At 42.1% G+C, this 22,333-nt stretch overlaps 1 protein-coding gene across 4 annotated transcripts in view; it reads right to left on the bottom strand.

The window, feature by feature from the left end:
- Positions 1 to 22,333, bottom strand: part of SFMBT2 (Scm like with four mbt domains 2) — a 365,966-nt gene that overhangs the window by 342,224 nt on the left and 1,409 nt on the right. For 2 of the 4 annotated variants that reach the window (XM_075345321.1, XM_075345322.1), the window contains exon 1: positions 15,654 to 16,072. The exons of 1 other annotated variant lie outside the window; for it this stretch is intronic. In XM_075345321.1, coding sequence (XP_075201436.1) covers positions 15,654 to 15,685 — 32 coding nt within the window. In that variant the 5' untranslated portion in view covers positions 15,686 to 16,072. Of the gene's footprint in view, positions 1 to 15,653; positions 16,073 to 22,333 lie in introns of those variants that run through there. One more of the 4 variants, XM_075345323.1, reaches the window with a different exon arrangement.

Below are 22,333 nucleotides of genomic sequence, written 5' to 3'. Positions count from 1 at the left end.
GATGTTTCTGCACATTGTTCTGATTGTTGCTCTCAGTGAGAGAAACATAAATATAATTTTGTAGTTCTGATACCTTTTAATGGCTACTAAAATAAAATATTTTGTTTCTCTCATTGAGAACAATCAATCATTTTTCAACTGGCTAACATGGTACCAAAACTTTTTTCTTTTAACTGCCCATTCTTCTTTACGCTAAATCAAACCAAATCACAAAAATCAGTTTAGAATTTAGAAAACACCGTAAACTCTTTGTAAATGACCGTACAATAGTCATCTAGGCAGTCCTCAGATCCAGAACAGTCAAGAGTCAACGTTTTAACCCCATTCCTCCTGGTTGATTGACTTCCTTTTGCTGGAGACTGCCGGTGACATAAAATGGCTGGGAAGATGTCAATCAAGCCAGAGACTTATCAGTTTGTATAATATGGAAGGTGCAGGGCTAGAGACAATAAAGAGGTGACAGATTCCATGTAATTTATCAATTGAGGAGACAGCACCACTGACACCGATCTCATCTAACGGTTTTGGCAAATGCGGAAATAGAAACATCTAGACACTAGAACACGCTAGAAGAGTAATTGGTGTTTTGTAAATATTAGAAATGCAGTGAATAGCATTGTTATGAGTTTCTGAGCTTCAGTTACCTTGTACAAGAGCAGGAATAGTTAATAACTCAACATCTCAGTGTTTAAGTTAAACAAGCACAATAGATGTGGGTGCTGACTAGGCAGCATAATACTGAACACTGAGCACTGCAGCCCATCGTACTGCACCCACTGAGTACAGTAATTGCAGCAGATTATTCTGCAGCAAAAAACACTGTTGGCAGAAAAAACTCTGCATACAATACTATGACATGAAAATAATGCTTAAAATCTGCAATTAAAAAATATGTAGCATGGCCACGAAATGTCAGAAATCTCAACACTTTGCTGGTACTGTAAACTGCTGCATTTTTCCAAGGAAAAAATATAGCAAAAATGCTGCATATGAACAAACCTTTAGAATATAATCTTTTTTTCTAGACATTGTATATTTTATGCATGTGAATACATTTGTAGTGCCCAGAGAAGGGGGTACTCGGTCCCGGACAGTAACAAATGGAAATGTCACTCTGGTGGCCATTGCCCGGTTCCGTGCCCTGGGCCCCTTTTGTAATTGGGGGTATTTACAGGGGAGTTAAGAGTTTTTGTCACGTGACGCCACCTTCGGGTTGCGGTTAAAGATGGAGAACCGCCACTGCTGAATGTGGGTATTTCCAGGGCCGGTTATAATGGCACCTGTGATGGTAGGCCCTCTGCAGGTAGGGCTGTGCTTGGGAAATCTAATGGGGGCAATAACGGAAACCCCACGAGGTTGTCTTTAACAGTCTCTACTCACTTGGACCCAGGGGTTGCTAGTTCAGGTCCCTTGGAGGACCAGTGCCAATGTAGTGACCCAGGTTGCTCTGTCCCCGGCACTCTCAGTTGATTGGGTCCCCGTAGCATGGAGCGTGTGGGGGCCCCGACTGTCCCTTTTGGGGTACAGTCTCTTTCTGCGTACGGCGGGCAGTGCGGACCCTGCGGGGAGGTAAGTGTCCGAACCTCGATCCTAGTTTACTGCTGATTCCCCCGGATAATTTGGTTTGGTGAAGTCCGTGAAGGTGTCCTCAATGGTCTGGTTTAGCCAAACAGTCTAAAACTTGCGCTTGACCTGTGCCCCGTGCGTGCTCTGATCCCAGCGGTATCTCTGGTTCCCGTCCTGGCGATCTCTCTCCTGTGCCTCTGTGGTCACCGTTACACAGACCCAGCTCAGGCACGTCCGTACACCTCTCCTGTGTGCTACTCGACTCACTACACACTACTGACTCACTGACCCCTCCCACCAGGCTGGCTATACCCAGGGACTCGTTCCCATGGCAACCATCCCCTTACATGGTTAACCCTCTATGCCCAGTGTGGAGTGGAGAACTAGGATTTTGGTCGTGTTTTGATAGAATCTGCACTAGTACTCCAGGTCCCAGGGGGTAGGTCCTGCATCCCCAAGAGGATGCAGTTCCCTGTAGTGGCCTGAGGGTCTCAGGGGCGCTACACATGCATTTTATATTATCGTAAAAAAATAATGAAAAGAATAAAAAATGATTATTAATTATTTAAAGATGGAAAGAGCCAGCAATGTGTCCAGTGGAGAATAATCTGTACATATGACACCAATACAGACCGTCCTTTACATTTGTCAAAAGTTGCTATTTGTAAAAAACCTGCAGTGACTGTGTTCATTTGCCGATAGCACTTGTCATGTTAAGTTAAATTAATGAGACTTGTTAAAAATAAGTAATGTCAGATGAGTCAGCTGCCGCATGCGAGTGTCTTAAGTCACCACTATTAGAATGAATGACAATCTCAGATCAATCAGTAATGGAGCTGTACACAAAGCAGCCTAACTAGTCTCACCGAGATGTGAAATCCTATAAAACACATCCATAAACAAGTGGAAACACATTATCTGCACGTCTCATAGCAGTGATGGAATGCTACTATCGAAAACCTCAGGATTAGGCCTCATTCTTAGGTCTGATTTTTGCGTACGAGTTCTCTGTGTTTTTCACTAATGGCACTCGTATCTACAATAGTGCGAGGGGGTCACACACACGTCTATGATTTTCCACACACAGAGTGGTCTGTGCAAAATTGTGGAGACACGTCCAATTTTGATCTGAGTGTCAAATCACAACTGGCAATTAGTGAAGAGTGAGTAGTTAACTATTCGTACTCACAATGCTGTTAGCGAGTACTGTCCACTACTCGCATATTCGTTATGAGTAGCGGGCACAATGTAAGTCAATGGGAAATACTGGCTAAGTAGCGAGTAACCTGAAAGCCGTACTATTCACTACTCGCACGAATAGTACGGCTTACGGGTTACTCGCTACTTAACGAGTATTTCCCATTGACTTACATTACGCCCGCTACATGTAACGAATATGCGAGTAGTGGACAGTACTTGCTAACAGCATAGCGAGTACGAATAGTTAACTACTCACGCAACACTACTGGCAATGCAAGTCTATGGGTCCATGAAACAATGGGCAGCAGTTGGAGTGCAGGCTGATTTTCATGGACTTTTAGATAAGAAAAGAATAAAGACATCTTTTTCATGTATGAGAAAATCTGATGATAATCGGGCCGAACTCTGAAAAAATATCATGACACTTTTCTCATACGTGAAAAAGCGGATGTCTGAATGAGACCTTAGTCAAAGCCCACATGGTTTTTAGTCCAGGTATAAGCTACACAGAAATTAAAGGGGTTGTCAACTACTTTAACCCCTTCACAACCGGTTTCCGTTTGCCTTGCTTCTTCCGAGAGCCGTAACTTTTTTATTTTTCCGTCAATATTGCCATGTGAGAGCTCATTTTTTGTGTCCCGAGCTGTACTTTTAAATTAAACCATGAGTTTTACCATATAGTGTACTGGAAAACGGCAAAAAAATTCCAAGTGCGGAAAAATTGCAAAAAAAGTGCGATTACACGATTGGTTTGAGATATTTTATTCAGTGTTTGTTCACTATGTGGTAAAACTGATGTGTCATTGTGATGCCTGAGGTCGGTGCGAGTTCGTAGACACCAACATGAATAGGTTTACTTTTATCTAAAGGGTGAAAAAAAAACCAGAAGTTTATAAAAAAAAAGTGGAGTACGTTTTGCACCATATTCCGTAGCATTTTCATTTTTCGGGATCTATGGCTCGGTGATGGCTTATTTTTTGCATCTCGAGCTGATGTTTTTAACGGTACCATTTCTGAACAGATGCTACATTTTGATCTCTTGTTATTGCATTTTGCGCAAAATTGATTTTATATTTTGATAGATCGGGCATTTCTGAACCCGGCGATATCAAATATGTGTATATTTTTTAACCCTTTAATTTTCAATGGGGTGAATGGGGGTGTAATTTAAACTTTTTGGATTTTTTTATTTTTTTTTAATTTTTCAAAACTTTTTTCTAACCTTTTTTTTTATTTTAACAGTATCCCTAGGGGACTATAAGGATCATCAGTCTGATCGCTCATTCAGTACTCGGTTACTGGTTAAAGGACCTGAGTCATGTGAGCTACAGGAGTCATCACATGACCCTGTGCTACCATGACAACCACCGGATCCATGTGATCACATCACATGAATTTCGGAATCGGGTGGTGAGTAAACTGCTGTCGCCATTGCCGTTAAAATGGCGCTGTCACATCTTGACAGCGCCATTTAAGGGGTTAACAGGTACGTGTGGATACTGATGCCACTCGTACCTGTGAGGCACACATGTCAGCTGTACAAATCAGCTGACATGTACACGGATTTCCACCTGCAGCCCACAGCAGCAGGTGGGGATTATCACTATGACCGCAGGGACGTAATATTACTGCCTGCGGTTGTTAAGCGGTTAACAATGATGGCTTCTCTTTAGGATAGGTCATCAATATCTGATTGGCTAGGGTCTGACACCACATTTCCGCGTTGATCATCTGCGGTAGCCAGCAGCTGGAAATGCTCAGTTCTGGTCTTCTGATAGTGGCCTGCGGTCAGGTACTGCACATCTGCCTCCCATTTATTTGAATGGGAAGCAGATGTGCAGTGCCCAACCACAGCCACTATCAGTTGACGGGGCAGCTCCGGAACTGAGCATTTCCAGCCACCTGTTGCCGCCACCGACACAGAGGACAGCTGATCGGCAGGGGTGCGGGGTAACGGACCACGGATGATCAGACATTGATAACTTATCCTACGAAGATGCCATCAATGTTAAAGTAGTATCCAACCTCTTTAATAATGAAACTGAATTACACCACGGTGTGCCTAATGTAGTTATATTGTCTAACAGCCTGTGATATGGAGGTGTAAAGTGCACCTATCACCAAATTCTTCAACTATTGTTTTTAGTTGTGCAAAACCAAAAAATGAATACAATTTGTAAATATAGTAAAAACACAAACACGTAGACAAATGATGACCTTTCTTCTGAGATTACCGCCACCCCCCGGTAGCTGCCCTGACGGTTCATGCATAGCCGCACTATAGCCCACCCCAGCTCAGACTCTCCCTTCTAAACAACATGATGTCGCACGTTATGGTGAGATCTCACAACTTAGGGCAGAGAGTAGAAGGCCATGAAAGCTGATGTTCACAATGTTTTCCCTTCATTTCACCAGCTCTGTGTCTCCGCTGCGCTCTGCCTCCCTGTAGCTCCCTGTGCTCTACGCAGGGTGATTACTCCAGAACAGCCAGATCACGTTGTTCCAGTCAGTCTATGCAGCGTAAGTAACCAATGTCTGTAGAATATATCTATATACTGTAAGAAGTATAAAAGACCCATAGATGCCTGCATCACTGAAATGAGTGTTCACTATTGAACATTCCAAAATACTCTTTGTATCAACTCCTTCCATTTTTCATGAACCTTCACATGCCACTTGCTGCCCCCTGACTATTTTAGAGCTGTGATTTTGCTGTAAAAAAAATGATCAAATCACAGATAACATTGCAGACAAGACACAGTTACAGGCAACTCGTGAATGAAAATCCAACACATTTGGAAACATTTGTAATTCTTGTGAAAGTCGAAATAGATGATAGTTCTCAATACGATATGCTAGGGATTCATTACATGTGATTCCAGCATGGAGCAACATTGTTACATAGGGTGAAAGGTTCAACCTTCCTCCACTAATTCTACATTTTGTTATTACGTCATTTATAACCGACAATGTTGTGTGTACTGAGGAAATCATCCAGCTTTTTTATAAAAATTGTTAGGCTATGTGTCCACGGTAGAATGTTGCTGCGGAATTTTCTGCATGAAAATCCGCGGCTTTCCCGCAAAATCCGCACCTTTTCAAAGGTGCGGATTTGCCGCGGATTTACCGCGGATTTACCGTGGAATTGCCGCAGATTTTGGTGCGGATTTTTTTTTTTTTCCCAATTTTGAAGCCAAAATCCGGATCAAAATCCACAACAATAATTGACATGTTGCAGATTTTTCCGGATCAAAATCCGCACCAAATCCGCCGCGGAAAAATCCGCAGCATGGGCACAGCATTTCCAAAAAGCCATAGAAATGGCTGGGAAGTGCCGCTGCTGCAGATTTTCGGGAAATCCGCGGCTTTTCCGTGAGAAATCCGCGGCAAAATCCGCGCATTTTCCGCAGCGTGGGCACATAGTCTAAAGAACCCTTTCCTATTTAGCTGCCGGAATCGCCTTTCTTCCACCCGTAGTGTGTTCCCCCTGATCCTTAGTATTGTCATGTCATTGTTTTGCCCTAGTTGAAGGCTATGTAAAATGCAACTTCTTTTCTGCAGAATAAAACAGTAAAAAAAGGTGAGTGTGAACAGTGTTACACTCTCCAGTTATAGCTGTGTCTTCTGATCTGCCAGGTACAAGTGTCCTTCACTTGAACAGGGCAGATCGCTATCTTCTTTGAATATACAATGAAGGTTCCTATTACATAAAAGCAAGTGAAGATTTTGAAAAACTGGTTCACACATAAAAAGCTGAGCAATATAACCTACAGAAACACTGTGAGGTCTGACAGCTATAGGGTCAAAGCAGAAGAGGAAAAGGACAGGGGTGACGGATTAGGAAATAGAAATGGCTTACTGGTCATGTGTCATAGTCACCCATACTAAATACTGCATGTATGTACAATATGTTCAGCAATGCAGCTTTAAAGCTGTGCATGGTCTATGGATTGCATTGGCATTGTAATACCGACTGATAATTGTCACATTTGCAAATATGGCATCTGTAAGACCAAGATAACTGAGAAACAAGATGATCAGACTTCACACTAGAAGACAATTTTGAAGCAGTTAATGCCTCATTTTAGATTTATTTTTTCCTTTAGAAGGAAAGGTTCTGAAAGCATAAAAGTTCTTCAAACATAAACCTAAATGACATATGCTAATCACACAACATAGCTAACAAGTATCCAAAATACTAGAATAACACCGACTACATCGTCATCATCTCAGAGGTCCCCAGAACACTAAAATATCACATCTTCCTTCTCAGACACATGTGCTCAGGTTATTCATTCCTTCCCTATCACATAAAATGAAGACACAATATTAGTATATCTTATACCAGGTTCCATTCACTTTACCATTTACACTGAAGGCTGCAAAGATAACACATAATTGTAGTGTTATCGTACACTTATAGGCCGAGTATACTGGGATGTTCTGTCCTTTGGGGTAACCTAATTATACAGTATCAGGTATCAGTATCCACCTGTGACTGTACAAATCCATCTTAATTTGTATTTTTATGTCACTTATTGTAAGAATATCATGTTTATTCTTTTTCACGGGCAAACAGAAGCTTTGCACCAAATATAAAACAATGTTGCAATAATGCAATACAAAGGGTTATGTTATGTAACGTTAGCATATTGTCTAGAATATGGGGAAATATATTATTGCCCAGTATTGAATACAATAGTGTACATGTATTATATGTCTGCTCATGTCATTTAATATACAAGGCTATGTTCCAGGTAAGTCACATGGCTCACGATATGGCAATAACGTAAACCTGTCCAAAAAATGTCTTCAATTTGTATTTGTGAGAAAAGTATGTATTAACCCTTAACACTTTCTTAAATATATCTCTAACAGCCTGGCAATAAAATCAAAACTCATACCAGGACATCACGATCCATAAGCCACAATACGTGAAATGTTCTCTTGTTTATTTTAGTACATCAGACAGTAATGTATAATGACAGCAATATAACCATTTATGTAGGACTCTGAAATGTTTTCAATGTTTTAAGGATTCTAAATTACACTGGGACAAAAGTATTGAGACAGTCCCTCTTAAACAGGTGTTCTCAAGTCTGAAAGTTATTACCTATCCAAAGGATAGAAGATAAGTTTCCGATTCCTGTAGGTCTGACCCCTGTGGTCTGCATCAATCCTGATCACCAGGATTCTAAAGAACCTCGGCTAAATGGAGCGGAGGTCAATCATGCACACTGCCTCTCCATTCATTTTAATAGGAGCGATAAAAATCAGCCAAACACTGATTGCCATTCGAGCGTAGGAAGACAGTGACCTCCGTTCTATTCAGCCAGAGCCATCATTCTCAGCTTTTTTGGTGGGCACAGTGATTGGACCCCCAGCAATCGGAAAGTTACCCTTTGGATAGGGGATACATTTTATACTTGAGGATACCCCTTTAAAATTCATTTTTTTCAACCTTGTTGCTACATGCTACATACTAGCCATGCATTTTGCCTTTACACACATTTGTGAAATAATGGGTTGATCCAGAGAACTTTTTCAATATGACCATGGTATGGTAATGGGAGCCACCGGTGTAAAAAGTTAACTTGTAAAGATATTTCCACCTAAATATTCCATGATCACTTGTGAGTGATATTATTGACAAGTGGAAGAGTTTAGGACAGACGGCAAATCGGCCAAAAAGTGGCAAAACCCATAAAATTGCAGAGCCTGCCAAGATATTTTGAACAATTGCATGCTTCCAACTTTTTCCAGCATGACTGTGCCCCAATTCACAAAGCAAGGTCCATAAAGACATGGTTGGGTGAGCTTGATGTGGAAGAACCTAAGTGGTCGCACAGAGCACTGACCTCAACACTATTGAATGAGAACTAAAATTGCAAGCCAGGTTATCTCATCCAACATCAGTGACGGTGCAAAAATCCTTAAGGACACACTCCAAAATCTGGAAGAAAGTCTTCCCTGAAGAATAGAAGCTGTTATAGCTGAACAGTGGAACCAATCCCATATTAATGCCCTTGGAGGTAGAAGGTGCTATCATTAAAGCTCCTCAAAGTATGAAGTGTGGGTGTCCCTATATAAACCTTTAATATGTTAATGCACGTTCCAATTTAAATCCCACTTTTCAGTATTCTATTACGTCCTGGTCCTTGTCTTTATTCCAGAATCTGTCCAAGGTTTATGTGTTGTCTGCATTGCCCCGATTTGAATACAGTATAGGGCAGATTTGAATATGTCCGTAGAGTAGGGGTTTTTTTTTAGAATTAAAAAAGAAAACACTTTGCATGACTTTCTCTGAAGCCAAGCTCATTGAAAGGAAACCTACTGTAGATTGATGTTCATCTGAGCAGACGATGCTAAGGAAGAATCCATCATGAGAGGAGTTCTTTGAAGTCAGTTTTGCTTATTGCATTATCACTATTTGTGCCAAATGTATCAAAATATCAAGCAATGTTTGACAAACTTAATAGATATAAAGTATCTTTAGATGTAAGACTTCTATCTAGAACTAATTTTCCATGCCAGCCCCATACTACAGTGATTTTGATACATTTTGTGCTCCATTTTTAAAAAAGTTCCATGTGAAGAAGATGGCTATAACCATGACAATGCTGGAGGCTCAACTCTTCCGATATACGGAGAAAAAAGACAGACTTGGCACGAAATGCTTTTAAAATGGCGCACAATTCTTACAAAAGTGTCTAAAGACTAAAAATAACACAAAATGCTCCAAAATTCTAGCCAAAAACATATAATAAATTCCCCTTAGTATTTTTTTATGCAGCTTTTTGAGCCAAAGCCGAGGGTGGATTTAAAAGGATTGGGACATTTGAAGGAAGGATTTATACTTCTCCTTTCTGCTGGATCCATTTATGGCTTTGGCTCGAAAAACTCTATAAAACCTGCAGCAAAATCTTTTTCTGTGTATAAAAGCCCCCTAGAATTTTCTCTAAATTACCATCCAGCCATTCCACGTGTACGTAAATCGTACTGGCGTGTATGATGTAATAATCTAACGCTTTAATAAGAATGTGAATTTGTTGGCAGCACTGCATAGCAATAGAGCATATAGCAGCACGGAGAACTCTGGCGCTTATCGCCGGTCCATGGATTACATAAATTGCCATGTAATGTTTAAAGGCTAACCATCATTTTATTTTATCCCCCCCCCCCCATAAATCAATAGTACACATGAAAATAACCAACTTTGTAATATATCTTATCACTGGAAAATCTTTCTTTCTCCACCAGGACTGATCATTCATTTTTAAATTTCTTAATTCACGGGTAAAATCCGTATTCAATGACGACAGATTTTTCCATTACTGAAATGGGAAATGGCATTTGCTACTGATAAGATTCTACATGGAGGCCCATGGAGAAGTAAAAAAAAAACAATACGGAGATCCAGAACTTGATGTTCTCCTGGGAACAGCGAACAGTGATTACGAAAGGCTATGTGCAAGGTGGACCAGTGAAGGAAATGCAAGAGGCCTTCACTGACAAGTACCCAGTAACAAAGCTACAAGCTAAACCCTGTATCCAGAGTCTGGTTTAAAAATGGTGTCAAACCAAATATGAAGAGGCCAAGACCTCCATTGGTCATTTTCGATGAAGGCGTGTGTGAAATTTTGCAAGTTTCCCTTAAAAATTACCTTCAAGACGATCTCAGCAAGTTGGTCTATTGTGGACAACATGTCGGCAAATGCTGAAGTCTCTGAACCTCAAACAGTAAAGAACATGTGTGGGAACTGGAAGAGTCTGACAAGGCTAAGCGCATACATTACTGTACATAGATGACAGTGATTGTCATACTATCGCCAAACGCTACTTTTCTATGGGATACCCTGTATGTTGAGGGGAGAGCAGATGAGGAAGACGGCGCTAAAGGCAGAGGGAGGAGCTAGATTCAGTGGGAGGGGCTAGATGCAGACGGTAGAGCTACAGGCAGAGTTCCGCCCCCTTGTCTCTCCTCTCTACATAGAATCTCATCAGTAACAGCAGCCATCTCCTATCTCAGTATTGGGAAAGTCTTCACTGAATATAGATTTTACCTTTGAACTCAGAATTTTGAGAATAAGTGATCATTCCTTGTGGAGTAAGAAGCAGATTTGTCTGATAAGATAACCTATAAAGTTGCTTATTTTCATGTGTATTATTGACTTATTAAATAAAATGAAACTGCTGATTACTCATTACCACCTCTACAATGCTCACTTTTTCTATTTTTTTTGCAATATAAGGGTAACATGATTTTCATTTGTATCAATCCTTTGGATCCTGATTATAATGATAATTTGAGGGGTTTTAAGGTTTTATTAACTTAAAAAATACAGATCCTGATTAAATCATTGAGTTTAGATTTCATGAAGATCCCTTCTTTATTTTTTTATATACCAAATATACAGTAAGACACTAAGGAAGAATCGGTAGTGTCAATACAGCAATTTTCGGTGCTGCTAAGCACTGACATAAATTACTTCCACTTTACTAGGGGTTTTTTTTACACTAAACCTAATTTAAATTAATTGTAAAAGCTGATGACAAATTGACATTGGTTTCAATTAGTTTTTCAATCTGTCACCAGCTGTAATGTATGAAGAAGAAAAACCAATGATGACAATGAGGATGATTCCTGTAAAAGAATCAGGCCAGGACTGATGAAATCTGATGCAAACTACAGAACGACGAGCACCAAAGACAACCAGGACCTGGGCTCATTGTGAAGCCGGCTATCTCCAGTGCTCACTGCCACCTACTCCACTGCAGGGTCCTTCAGGGAAGCAGACCTTTTACTGAATCAACAGCCATCATACTTTGTCGTACGTTGTTGTATATATTATTGTTTGTTCAAAGCCCAAATGATCAACTATAGACTCTGTTCACCAAAGAGGACATCACACATTAAAGGAATGCTGTCAACACAGAATGACTGTTCAAACCAAGCACAGGAGCTATATGGCCAAATATTTAACTGCATCTTCCCCCCTGATTGTTTTCCCTCTATTTCCACCCTGTCCAGTTGTTTGATTGACAGCTTTGGTTTCATAAGAGGTAAAGAAAGATGGAGATAGGTGGAAAACAATCAGGTGAGAAGGTGCACTTAAAGTTTGGCCATAGAGCTCCTGTGCTTGGTTTGAACAGTCATTCTGATAGTCCCTTTAATCCAGTGTAAGCTTGTACCATGAATGGCGAATCTAGACTAAGGTTTCTGCCTCTTTCCCAAAATTTTATTAAGATCTTCACAATATTTTTTTTAAGAAAACCCTACATCCTTTCTCGCTAAAGTTGCTCTGTGGTTGGTGCTTTCAATCAGAAATGCAAAAGTGTCTGAAAACCACATGCTAAAATATGAGTTAAAGAAAATGTCACAGTAATGCTTGTAAGAAATGTGATATTTGGGCTGTCTTTTTTACACCCCCCCAAAAACTATAAAAATAGTATGTGTGAATGAAGCCTAAGGCTATGTTCACACGTTGCATTTTTTCTGCTTTTTTTCTGCAGCAAAACCTGCTCTCTTGGCAGTAAAAAGTCCATCTTTTTTCTGTGTTTTTGCTGTGTCATTTGTCTATAGTACTCAAAAAAAACAGCAAAAATACAGCAAAAAAACCTCAATGGTTGTGTTTTTGCACTCTCATTGCTTTCATGGTGAATAAGGCAGGAAAAACACTGAAAGAATAGACATGCTGCTTCTTTAGAAAACGCAGCAGTTATCCACTTCAGTCAGGGTAAGTGTGTGCACATGGGATTTCTGGAATCTCACAGGTTCTGCTGGTACTGTAAAAAGCAGCTTTTAACACATTAAGGCCGAAGTCACACTTGCGATTGGAAAATCGGACCGATTCTCATGCTAGAAAGTAGGACGATGTTTCCTCACATTTCATCAGTGTGCTGTCAGTGTGCAATCTGTTTTTTCCTCAGCAGCTGCTATTCATTTACAGTCATGTACAGGAGCATTTACAGTGTTCTCTGCTACATGATAGAAATGTATTGAGAAAAACAGATGTCACTAGGATGGTGTGTGTGCCGTCCGTTTTTTTTCTCGCACCCATAGACTTGCATTGGAGAGTCTTGAAATCGCAGCATGCAGCGATTGTTTCCTCAGTCCGATATGGGCTGAGGAAAAAATTGCAGATCGGAGCTGCCTCATTGATTAACATTGGTCCGAGTGCAATGCGAGAATTTCTCGTATTGCACTTGTGCGAGTTAATCGCAAGTGTGACTCCAGCCTAACAAAAACATACAAAAAAGCAGCAAAAACGCAACGTGTCAGCATAGCCTAAAGGTGGAATTTTTCTCCTATGGTTTAGTGCTTGATATGGACCATGGAAATGGCAAACTATGGACATCCACGGCCTATGTGTGTAAATTGTATGACTCTTTCATGTTAATGACCCATGGCTCCCGGTAAGTACATATATATCAGAGTTATACAAAGAATACACAGTCAGGACTGGCAGCTTACAAATGAATTCTTCCTTGTGACATTTTCCTTAAGGATATCCTTAATATGCCAGTATAATACTTGCCTTTGTAAACAGTCATTGATAGATTCATGGGAGTAATCATGCTTCCTGTATACAGGCACTGACTATGACTTCATTCAAGGCACAACCAACAGAGGTACTCCTAGCTGCAGTGCCACTCTATCATATATTTTGGAAAGGTAAACTCATTACTGTACCTTTATTTTTGTTGAGGTTTTGGTGATTTGCACTTGATTTTTCTTTGCTCCAAATTCATCTTTCCATTTTTTAACTTTTTGTTAAGTCTATTATATTTGTTCGCCTGTTTTTGTTCTTTTTTTTAGCTTGTCACTATGAACATAGTTTTGTTTTTCCAGATGTTTTCACCTTAGCCATCAATTATTTGCAACTTTTCAAACACTTACAACACCTTTTTGCAAATTTTATCCAGTCCGCCTCAGAGTGATTTTATGTACACCAGAAATTACTGGGCCATTTTTCCCATATTTTGTGAAATGTGTGAATATATATATATATATATATATATATATATATATATATATATATATATACCCACACACTTTTTTAAAAAAAATTTTTTAAAGTTTGGCTAAAATTTAGGAATCTGGCTTACAATATGTCAGTGAATAACACAAGACGAAAAGAAAAGTTAATTGTTAAAAACGCACAGATGATGAATAGGGCCTCGTATTTCACTGAAAGGACAGGTGGCTATAAACATCCAAAATCCCTATCCGCTAAACAACTGGAAAACCAATCTAGTCTCCAGAATGGTATTTCAGTGAAACTATAGTAATACAAATTACATTAGAAACACTAACCAGTGCACAAGGAAGGGTAGTGGATAGTATGGGGAAACTGATGTGGACCAATACAATGTATTGTCTCTGCCAGGATAGTGTAAAATTCCACGTGATCTCCTAAGAAAGGGTTCCTTATGAGTATGCAGTTTAACAAATAAGCTTAAAGTCAACAAGGCATAAGCAGGAAGGATGGCTTTCTTAGTATACAAGGACAGGTGCATGATGTACATGGAACCTCTCAAGGTTGTATATTGGATTATATAATACCTTGTGTTTCTTTATAAGGCTGGAGTCAAAATCCCAACAGCAGCCATAAAAAACACACTGCAAAATAATAAACAATGAAAAAATAACAACTAACTACTGGATACACTGTCTCTATAAAGAAGCATGTGTAGTACAACACAAAAACATTCAAAATACTAGAAAATACTAAAAAATAACACTACATAATACTAGAAAATACTACATAATGCTAGAAAATACTACATAATACTACACAATAATACAAAATACTAGAAAATACTACATAATACTACGTAATACTACAAAGTACTACAAAATACTACCTAATAATACAAAATACTAGAAAATACTAAATAATACTATGTAATACTACAATATACTACGTAATAATACTATATAATACTACATAATACTAGAAAATACTACATAATACTAGAAAATACTACATAATACTACAAAGTACTATAAAATACTACATAATAATATATAATTCTACAAAATACTACAAAATACTCCATAATACTGCAAAATACTACAACATACTATATTCTTTAACCAACCCAAATCAACAACAAACATCTGGTCAGATGGCCTAAAAATGGCTGAATTCTGGCCAACACATACAAGACATGAAGTTGGCAGTAGGATTATACCTTGAAATATCCCATATTCCAATATCCTTACTAAACTTCTTCCTATGTTTTCTATATGTAGTAGAACTATAAGTAATTTTCCATATACATTCTATATAATATAAGTTTACATTTATTTTCAAGTGCTAAATACATGACTCCACATAATCAATGAATCAATGTCTATGTTTTAGAAATTAGTATAAGTCTAAAAGGGAAAAAATTGATAACAACAGATATTACTATTAATGGACTTGCATTTGTGTTACTGAAAAATAACAGAATTATAAACTTTGCAGAATTAAGGCAGCGCCACCATGTGGCCATTTTATCATGAAGCATGGGGTCACAGTTAATAGGATGTGCTGGACTATAGCATGTTACTAAACCACTACCTACACATCTCATATACAGTAATAAGGGAATGTGACCTTTTTTTTGCAACATTTATACTGATGTTTTTTAGTATACAATGAAAAATTATTGTGATTTTATTCAATTGCCCAATAAAAAGTAACCTAGCAAGCATATTACATTGAATGGTATATCTCTGTACTAGCAATATTCCAACAATGATTCTAGCACTGATCATATTACTCTAATTAGAAATATCTTTAAAGGAAACCTTATAGCAATATTTAGAAATATCCTGACAGCTAACACTAATGATGGGCAGTTGTGCCTACAAACCAGGCTATTGATGACTGTACCTGGGAGAAGAGAAGTGGTTGGCATCTGACATGTGACATGCCAATGCATTGCTTTCCAACTCCTCTTGCCATCCACTGCCAGTGATCCACAAGTGCACCTACACAGCAAACCACTCAGATCAGTAAGCAGATCTCCAGGGGAATCTATTAATCATCTCCACTTCTCCAGCGTTTATATAGTCCCTGGGGGGCTGTCAATCAAAGCACCATCCTTTATAGGAACCCTGCGCAGAAAAGCAGTGATCAGAAAGGAATAATCACCTTTGGTAATCCCAAACACTCCAGAAGAAAACAAGTGCAGTAATCCAAGGTAGGAAAGCTCCAGCGATAATCCAGGCAGAGAAGCTGTGCGAGCTGCGGAGTGAGCGCTCGCCTGTCTCCCTCTCACTGTCTCACTCCCTCTCTCCCCAATGGGCCCTCCACTTAATTCCGTGATCGTCAGCGCACACGTCAGCGGAGGAGGTCACAGGCTCCTGTTCCTCTTCTCGATCACACTCCCTTCTAGTAGTGATTGTACACTGCTGCACATTGCTCCAAAGCGCTGTGTAATAAGGGGAAAGTGTGCAGAGAAGGAGGAGTAGGTGGGGGTGCAGAGAATAATTTCCAGGAGGAGTAGGTGGGGGGATACAGAGAACCATCTCCAGGAAGAGTAGGGGTGGGGTGCAGATAATCACCTCCAGAAGGGGTGGGGGTGCAGAGAGTAATCTCCAGGAGGTGTGTGTGTGTGTGTGTGTGTGTGTGTGTGTGTGTGTGTGTGTGTGTGTGTGTGTGTGTGTGTGTGTGTGTGTGTGTGTGTGTGTTTTGCAGAGAATTATCCCCAGGAGGTGTAGGTGAGGGGGCACATAATCACCACCAAAAGGGATGGGTCCAGAGAATTATCTCCAGGAGGAGTAACTGGAGATGGTGGTGGTGGGGGGGAGGGGGTGCAAAGAATCATCCCCAGTTGGAGAAGGGGTAGTGGGGGGGGGGGGGGGGGGCAGAGAATCACCTACAGAGGAAGTATGTGGTGGGTGGTGCAGAGAATCATCTCCAGGAAGAGTAGGGGTGGGGTGCAGATAGTCACCTCCAGAAGCAGTAGGGGTTGGGGGCGCAGAGAGGAATCTCCAGTTAGTGTAAGTGTGTGTAGGGGGTGAAGAGAATTATCCCCATGAGAAGTAAATGGTGGTGGTGGGGGGGTGCAGAGAATTATCCCCAGGAGGAGTAGAGGGAAGTGGGGGGTGCAGATAATCACCTCCAGAAGACCAGAAGAAGTAGGTGGTGGGGGGTGCAGATAATCACCTCCAGAAGACCAGAAGAAGTAGGTGGTGGGGGGTGCAGATAATCACCTCCAGAAGACCAGAAGAAGTAGGTGGTGGGGGGTGCAGATAATCACCTCCAGAAGACCAGAAGAAGTAGGTGGTGGGGGGTGCAGAGAATCATCTCCAGAAGTAGGTGGTGGGAGGGGGGGGGCAGAGAATCATCTCCAGGAAGAGTAGGTGGGGGGCATCAGCACATCTCCAACACATCAATGACCTACTTCACTATGCCTTAGAAATGCCAAGTTATGTGGCATACTATTCACATGCCAGCCACTCCACACTCACATTCAGCAGCGCGATTGTTAAAAGGCACTAGTGGCTGCTACTAATCACTAACTTGTCGAAGAGGCGACAAAAGAAGTTCCTTTCTTCCTGCCAGTCCCTGCAGCAGCCATACCCAGGGTTTACAGCCCCTCCGTATCAGATCCTGATACTGCCACACCTGCCGCAGCGACTTTCCCACACTATCCCTCCACTATCTTATCTTTATTGCTATTCCCAACCTCCTCCATACATGATGCGCACATCTCTAGAAATATAGATTTATACAAATATTCATCACATTCTTACTGATAAAACTAGTAAACAATGTTTTATCAACACGTTGGGATTTGTAGTACAAAAATAGAACAATGGAAAGATCAAACAATAAACCCACAATGATCTGATTGTAATTAAATGAGTTACATAATAAACAGATATTGTGTCAATGTAAACGGAGAGCGGAGGATGGCGGCACCGGGAGAAAGCAGCAACTACCGAGAGAAGTGGCGACAATCCACCCTGCAATGTGCCAGCGGCCGTGCCTATAGGAGCTACAGAGCGCAGTATGGGGGGCATACGGGCACGGCCACCAGGGCGCATGTGTGTGTGTGTGTGTGTGTGTGTGTATATGTGTGTGTGTGTGTGTGTGTGTATATGTGTGTGTGTGTGTGTGTGTGTGTGTACATGCGTATATATGTATGTGTGTGTGTGTGTATATATGCGTAAGTTTGTATATATATGTGTGTGTGGATAGATAGATAGATATATATATATATATATATATATAAATATAACAGTGTGTGTATATATATGTATGGATATGGATATATGTGTGCGGATTTATGTATGTGTGTGTATATACCTTATGTGCGTGTCTGTATATATATATATATATATATATATATGTATGTATACCTGTGTATATATATATATATATATATATATATATATATATACATACACATACTGTATGTCTTTGTGTATATACAGTATGTACATATGTGCGTCTGTATGTGTTTTTTTATATATATATATATATATATATATATATATATATATATATATATATATATATATATATATATATAAAAATATACACATGTACAGTATGGATCGTGGATGCAGTGTGTGTATATAGTCATTACAGTCAATGAGCTAGAGTTGTAGCTGTGGCCCCCATGGCCTGCCCCTACACTAATCTTCCACCTTCTCAGCCTGGCGCACACTATGTAAGCTCCCTCCAAGGCCACAGTGTAAGATAAATATACAGGGCAAACACTGGCACATTCCAGGCAGCACACACAGAACAGAATGGCATTACCCATATCCAGCCGGCACAGGGGCTCCTATGGGCACTGAGCACGATGCCTGATGGTGGTAGTGTAGCTCTTGCTCAGAATGCTTGTGTTATATGTACAACCATTAACTAGAGAAACTGTGCTGTCATGTGCTGTGTCAGCAACTCTGCACATGCGTACTGGTCTGTGCCTGTATTCTGCTAGCGCCCGGCATTACAGGGTTAATGAGTACAGGCCGGTACTGTGTGCCCCCAGCCGGCAGCCTGCTCCCCACAGAGTGATGGCCTGGCACACAACTCACTCCTTACCATCCACAGCCATGTGCTGCCATGTTCCACGCAAGTCATCAGCCATCCCATTAAGATAATCAGGTCACACGGTTCCAATCACTGTTTGGCCGGCTCCTACACTGGAGAACTACAGGTAGCAGCATGGCATTGGACTCTAGCGGTGTGCAGGAACATGTGATCAGCGGCTCTACATCGGGGGCTGATGGGTTAAGCCAATACACTTTGTGGAGATCAGTATCCAGAAAATCCCGGGATTATTCCAGACACCATTACAGTAACCCCTCCATGCCCGGACCGACAAGCGATGTGTGTATGTGCAGTATAGGTATAGAGACATCCGCAATTACATCACGTCACATGTAGAGAGGAGACCGTCACATGTGGAGAGGAGACCGTCACATGTGGAGAGGAGACCGTCACATGTAGAGAGGAGACCGTCACATGTAGAGGAGACCGTCACATGTAGAGAGGAGACCGTCACATGTAGAGAGGAGACCGTCACATGTAGAGGAGACCGTCACATGTAGAGAGGAGACCGTCACATGTAGAGAGGAGACCGTCACATGTAGAGAGGAGACCGTCACATGTAGAGAGGAGACCGTCACATGTAGAGAGGAGACAGTCACATGTAGAGAGGAGACCGTCACATGTAGAGAGGAGACCGTCACATGTAGAGGAGACCGTCACATGTAGAGAGGAGACCGTCACATGTAGAGGAGACCGTCACATGTAGAGAGGAGACCGTCACATGTAGAGAGGAGACCGTCACATGTAGAGAGGAGACCGTCACATGTAGAGAGGAGACCGTCACATGTAGAGAGGAGACAGTCACATGTAGAGAGGAGACCGTCACATGTAGAGAGGAGACCGTCACATGTAGAGAGGAGACCGTCACATGTAGAGAGGAGACCGTCACATGTAGAGGAGACCGTCACATGTAGAGAGGAGACCGTCACATGTAGAGAGGAGACCGTCACATGTAGAGAGGAGACCGTCACATGTAGAGAGGAGACCGTCACATGTAGAGAGGAGACAGTCACATGTAGAGAGGAGACCGTCACATGTAGAGAGGAGACCGTCACATGTAGAGGAGACCGTCACATGTAGAGAGGAGACCGTCACATGTAGAGGAGACCGTCACATGTAGAGAGGAGACCGTCACATGTAGAGAGGAGACCGTCACATGTAGAGAGGAGACCGTCACATGTAGAGAGGAGACCGTCACATGTAGAGAGGAGACCGTCACATGTAGAGAGGAGACCGTCACATGTAGAGAGGAGACCGTCACATGTAGAGAGGAGACCGTCACATGTAGAGAGGAGACCGTCACATGTAGAGAGGAGACTGTCACATGTAGAGAGGAGACCGTCACATGTAGAGAGGAGACCGTCACATGTGGAGAGGAGACCGTCACATGTAGAGAGGAGACCGTCACATGTAGAGAGGAGACGTCACATGTAGAGAGGAGACCGTCACATGTAGAGGAGACCGTCACATGTAGAGAGGAGACTGTCACATGTAGAGAGGAGACCGTCACATGTAGAGAGGAGACCGTCACATGTAGAGAGGAGACCGTCACATGTAGAGAGGAGACTGTCACATGTAGAGAGGAGACCGTCACATGTAGAGAGACCGTCACATGTAGAGAGGAGACTGTCACATGTAGAGAGGAGACCGTCACATGTAGAGAGGAGACTGTCACATGTAGACAGGAGACCGTCACATGTAGAGAGGAGACCGTCACATGTAGAGAGGAGACAGTCACATGTAGAGAGGAGACTGTCACATGTAGAGAGGAGACCGTCACATGTAGAGAGGAGACCGTCACATGTAGAGAGGAGACCGTCACATGTAGAGGAGACCGTCACATGTAGAGAGGAGACCGTCACATGTAGAGAGGAGACCGTCACATGTAGAGAGGAGACCGTCACATGTAGAGAGGAGACTGTCACATGTAGAAAGGAGACCGTCACATGTAGAGGAGACCGTCACATGTAGAGAGGAGACCGTCACATGTAGAGAGGAGACCGTCACATGTAGAGAGGAGACCGTCACATGTAGAGAGGAGACTGTCACATGTAGAGAGGAGACCGTCACATGTAGAGAGGAGACCGTCACATGTAGAGAGGAGACCGTCACATGTAGAGAGGAGACCATCACATGTAGAGAGGAGACTGTCACATGTAGAGGAGACCGTCACATGTAGAAAGGAGACCGTCACATGTAGAGAGGAGACCGTCACATGTAGAGAGGAGACCGTCACATGTAGAAAGGAGACCGTCACATGTAGAGAGGAGACCGTCACATGTAGAGAGGAGACCGTCACATGTAGAGAGGAGACCGTCATATGTAGAGAGGAGACCGTCACATGTAGAGAGGAGACCGTCACATGTAGAGAGGAGACCGTCACATGTAGAGAGGAGACCGCCACATGTAGAGAGGAGACCGTCACATGTAGAGAGGAGACCGTCATATGTAGAGAGGAGACCGTCACATGTAGAGAGGAGACCATCACATGTAGAGAGGAGACCGTCACATGTAGAGAGGAGACCGTCCCATGTAGAGAGGAGACCGTCACATGTAGAAAGGAGACCGTCACATGTAGAGAGGAGACCGTCACATGTAGAGAAAGGAGACCGTCACATGTAGAGAGGAGACAGTCACATGTAGAGAGGAGACCGTCACATGTAGCAGAGAGGAGACCGTCACATGTAGAGAGGAGACCGTCACATGTAGAGAGGAGACCGTCACATGTAGAGAGGAGACTGTCACATGTAGAGAGGAGACCGTCACATGTAGAGAGGAGACCGTCACATGTAGAGAAAGGAGACCGTCACATGTAGAGAGGAGACCGTCACATGTAGAGAGGAGACCGTCACATGTAGAGAGGAGACCGTCACATGTAGAGAGGAGACTGTCACATGTAGAGAGGAGACCATCACATGTAGAGAGGAGACCGTCACATGTAGAGAGGAGACCGTCACATGTAGAGAAAGGAGACCGTCACATGTAGAGAGGAGACCGTCACATGTAGAGAAAGGAGACCGTCACATGTAGAGAGGAGACTGTCACATGTAGCAGAGAGGAGACCGTCACATGTAGAGAGGAGACCGTCACATGTAGAGAGGAGACTGTCACATGTAGCAGAGAGGAGACCGTCACATGTAGAGAGGAGACCGTCACATGTAGAGAGGAGACTGTCACATGTAGAGAGGAGACCGTCACATGTAGCAGAGAGGAGACCGTCACATGTAGCAGAGAGGAGACCGTCACATGTAGAGAGGAGACCGTCACATGTAGAGAGGAGACCGTCACATGTAGAGAGGAGACCGTCACATGTAGCAGAGAGGAGGTTGTCATTTGGACAGCAGCCATCGTGGTTTCGCTGTGTTCCTGTGGCGCGCACACCTGACTGACTCCGTGAGGACAGAGCACAGGCGATAACCGTGTCAGCTCTGCTACATGTGTGCAGCGGATCACGTGGCAGCCCGGGCTTGTTGTGGCACTGCTGTGTCTCAGAATACGGAGGG

Source organism: Anomaloglossus baeobatrachus, chromosome 4, assembly GCF_048569485.1.
Source record: "Anomaloglossus baeobatrachus isolate aAnoBae1 chromosome 4, aAnoBae1.hap1, whole genome shotgun sequence".
NCBI lineage: Eukaryota > Metazoa > Chordata > Amphibia > Anura > Aromobatidae > Anomaloglossus > Anomaloglossus baeobatrachus.
This window is presented reverse-complemented; position numbering and strand designations above follow the sequence as displayed.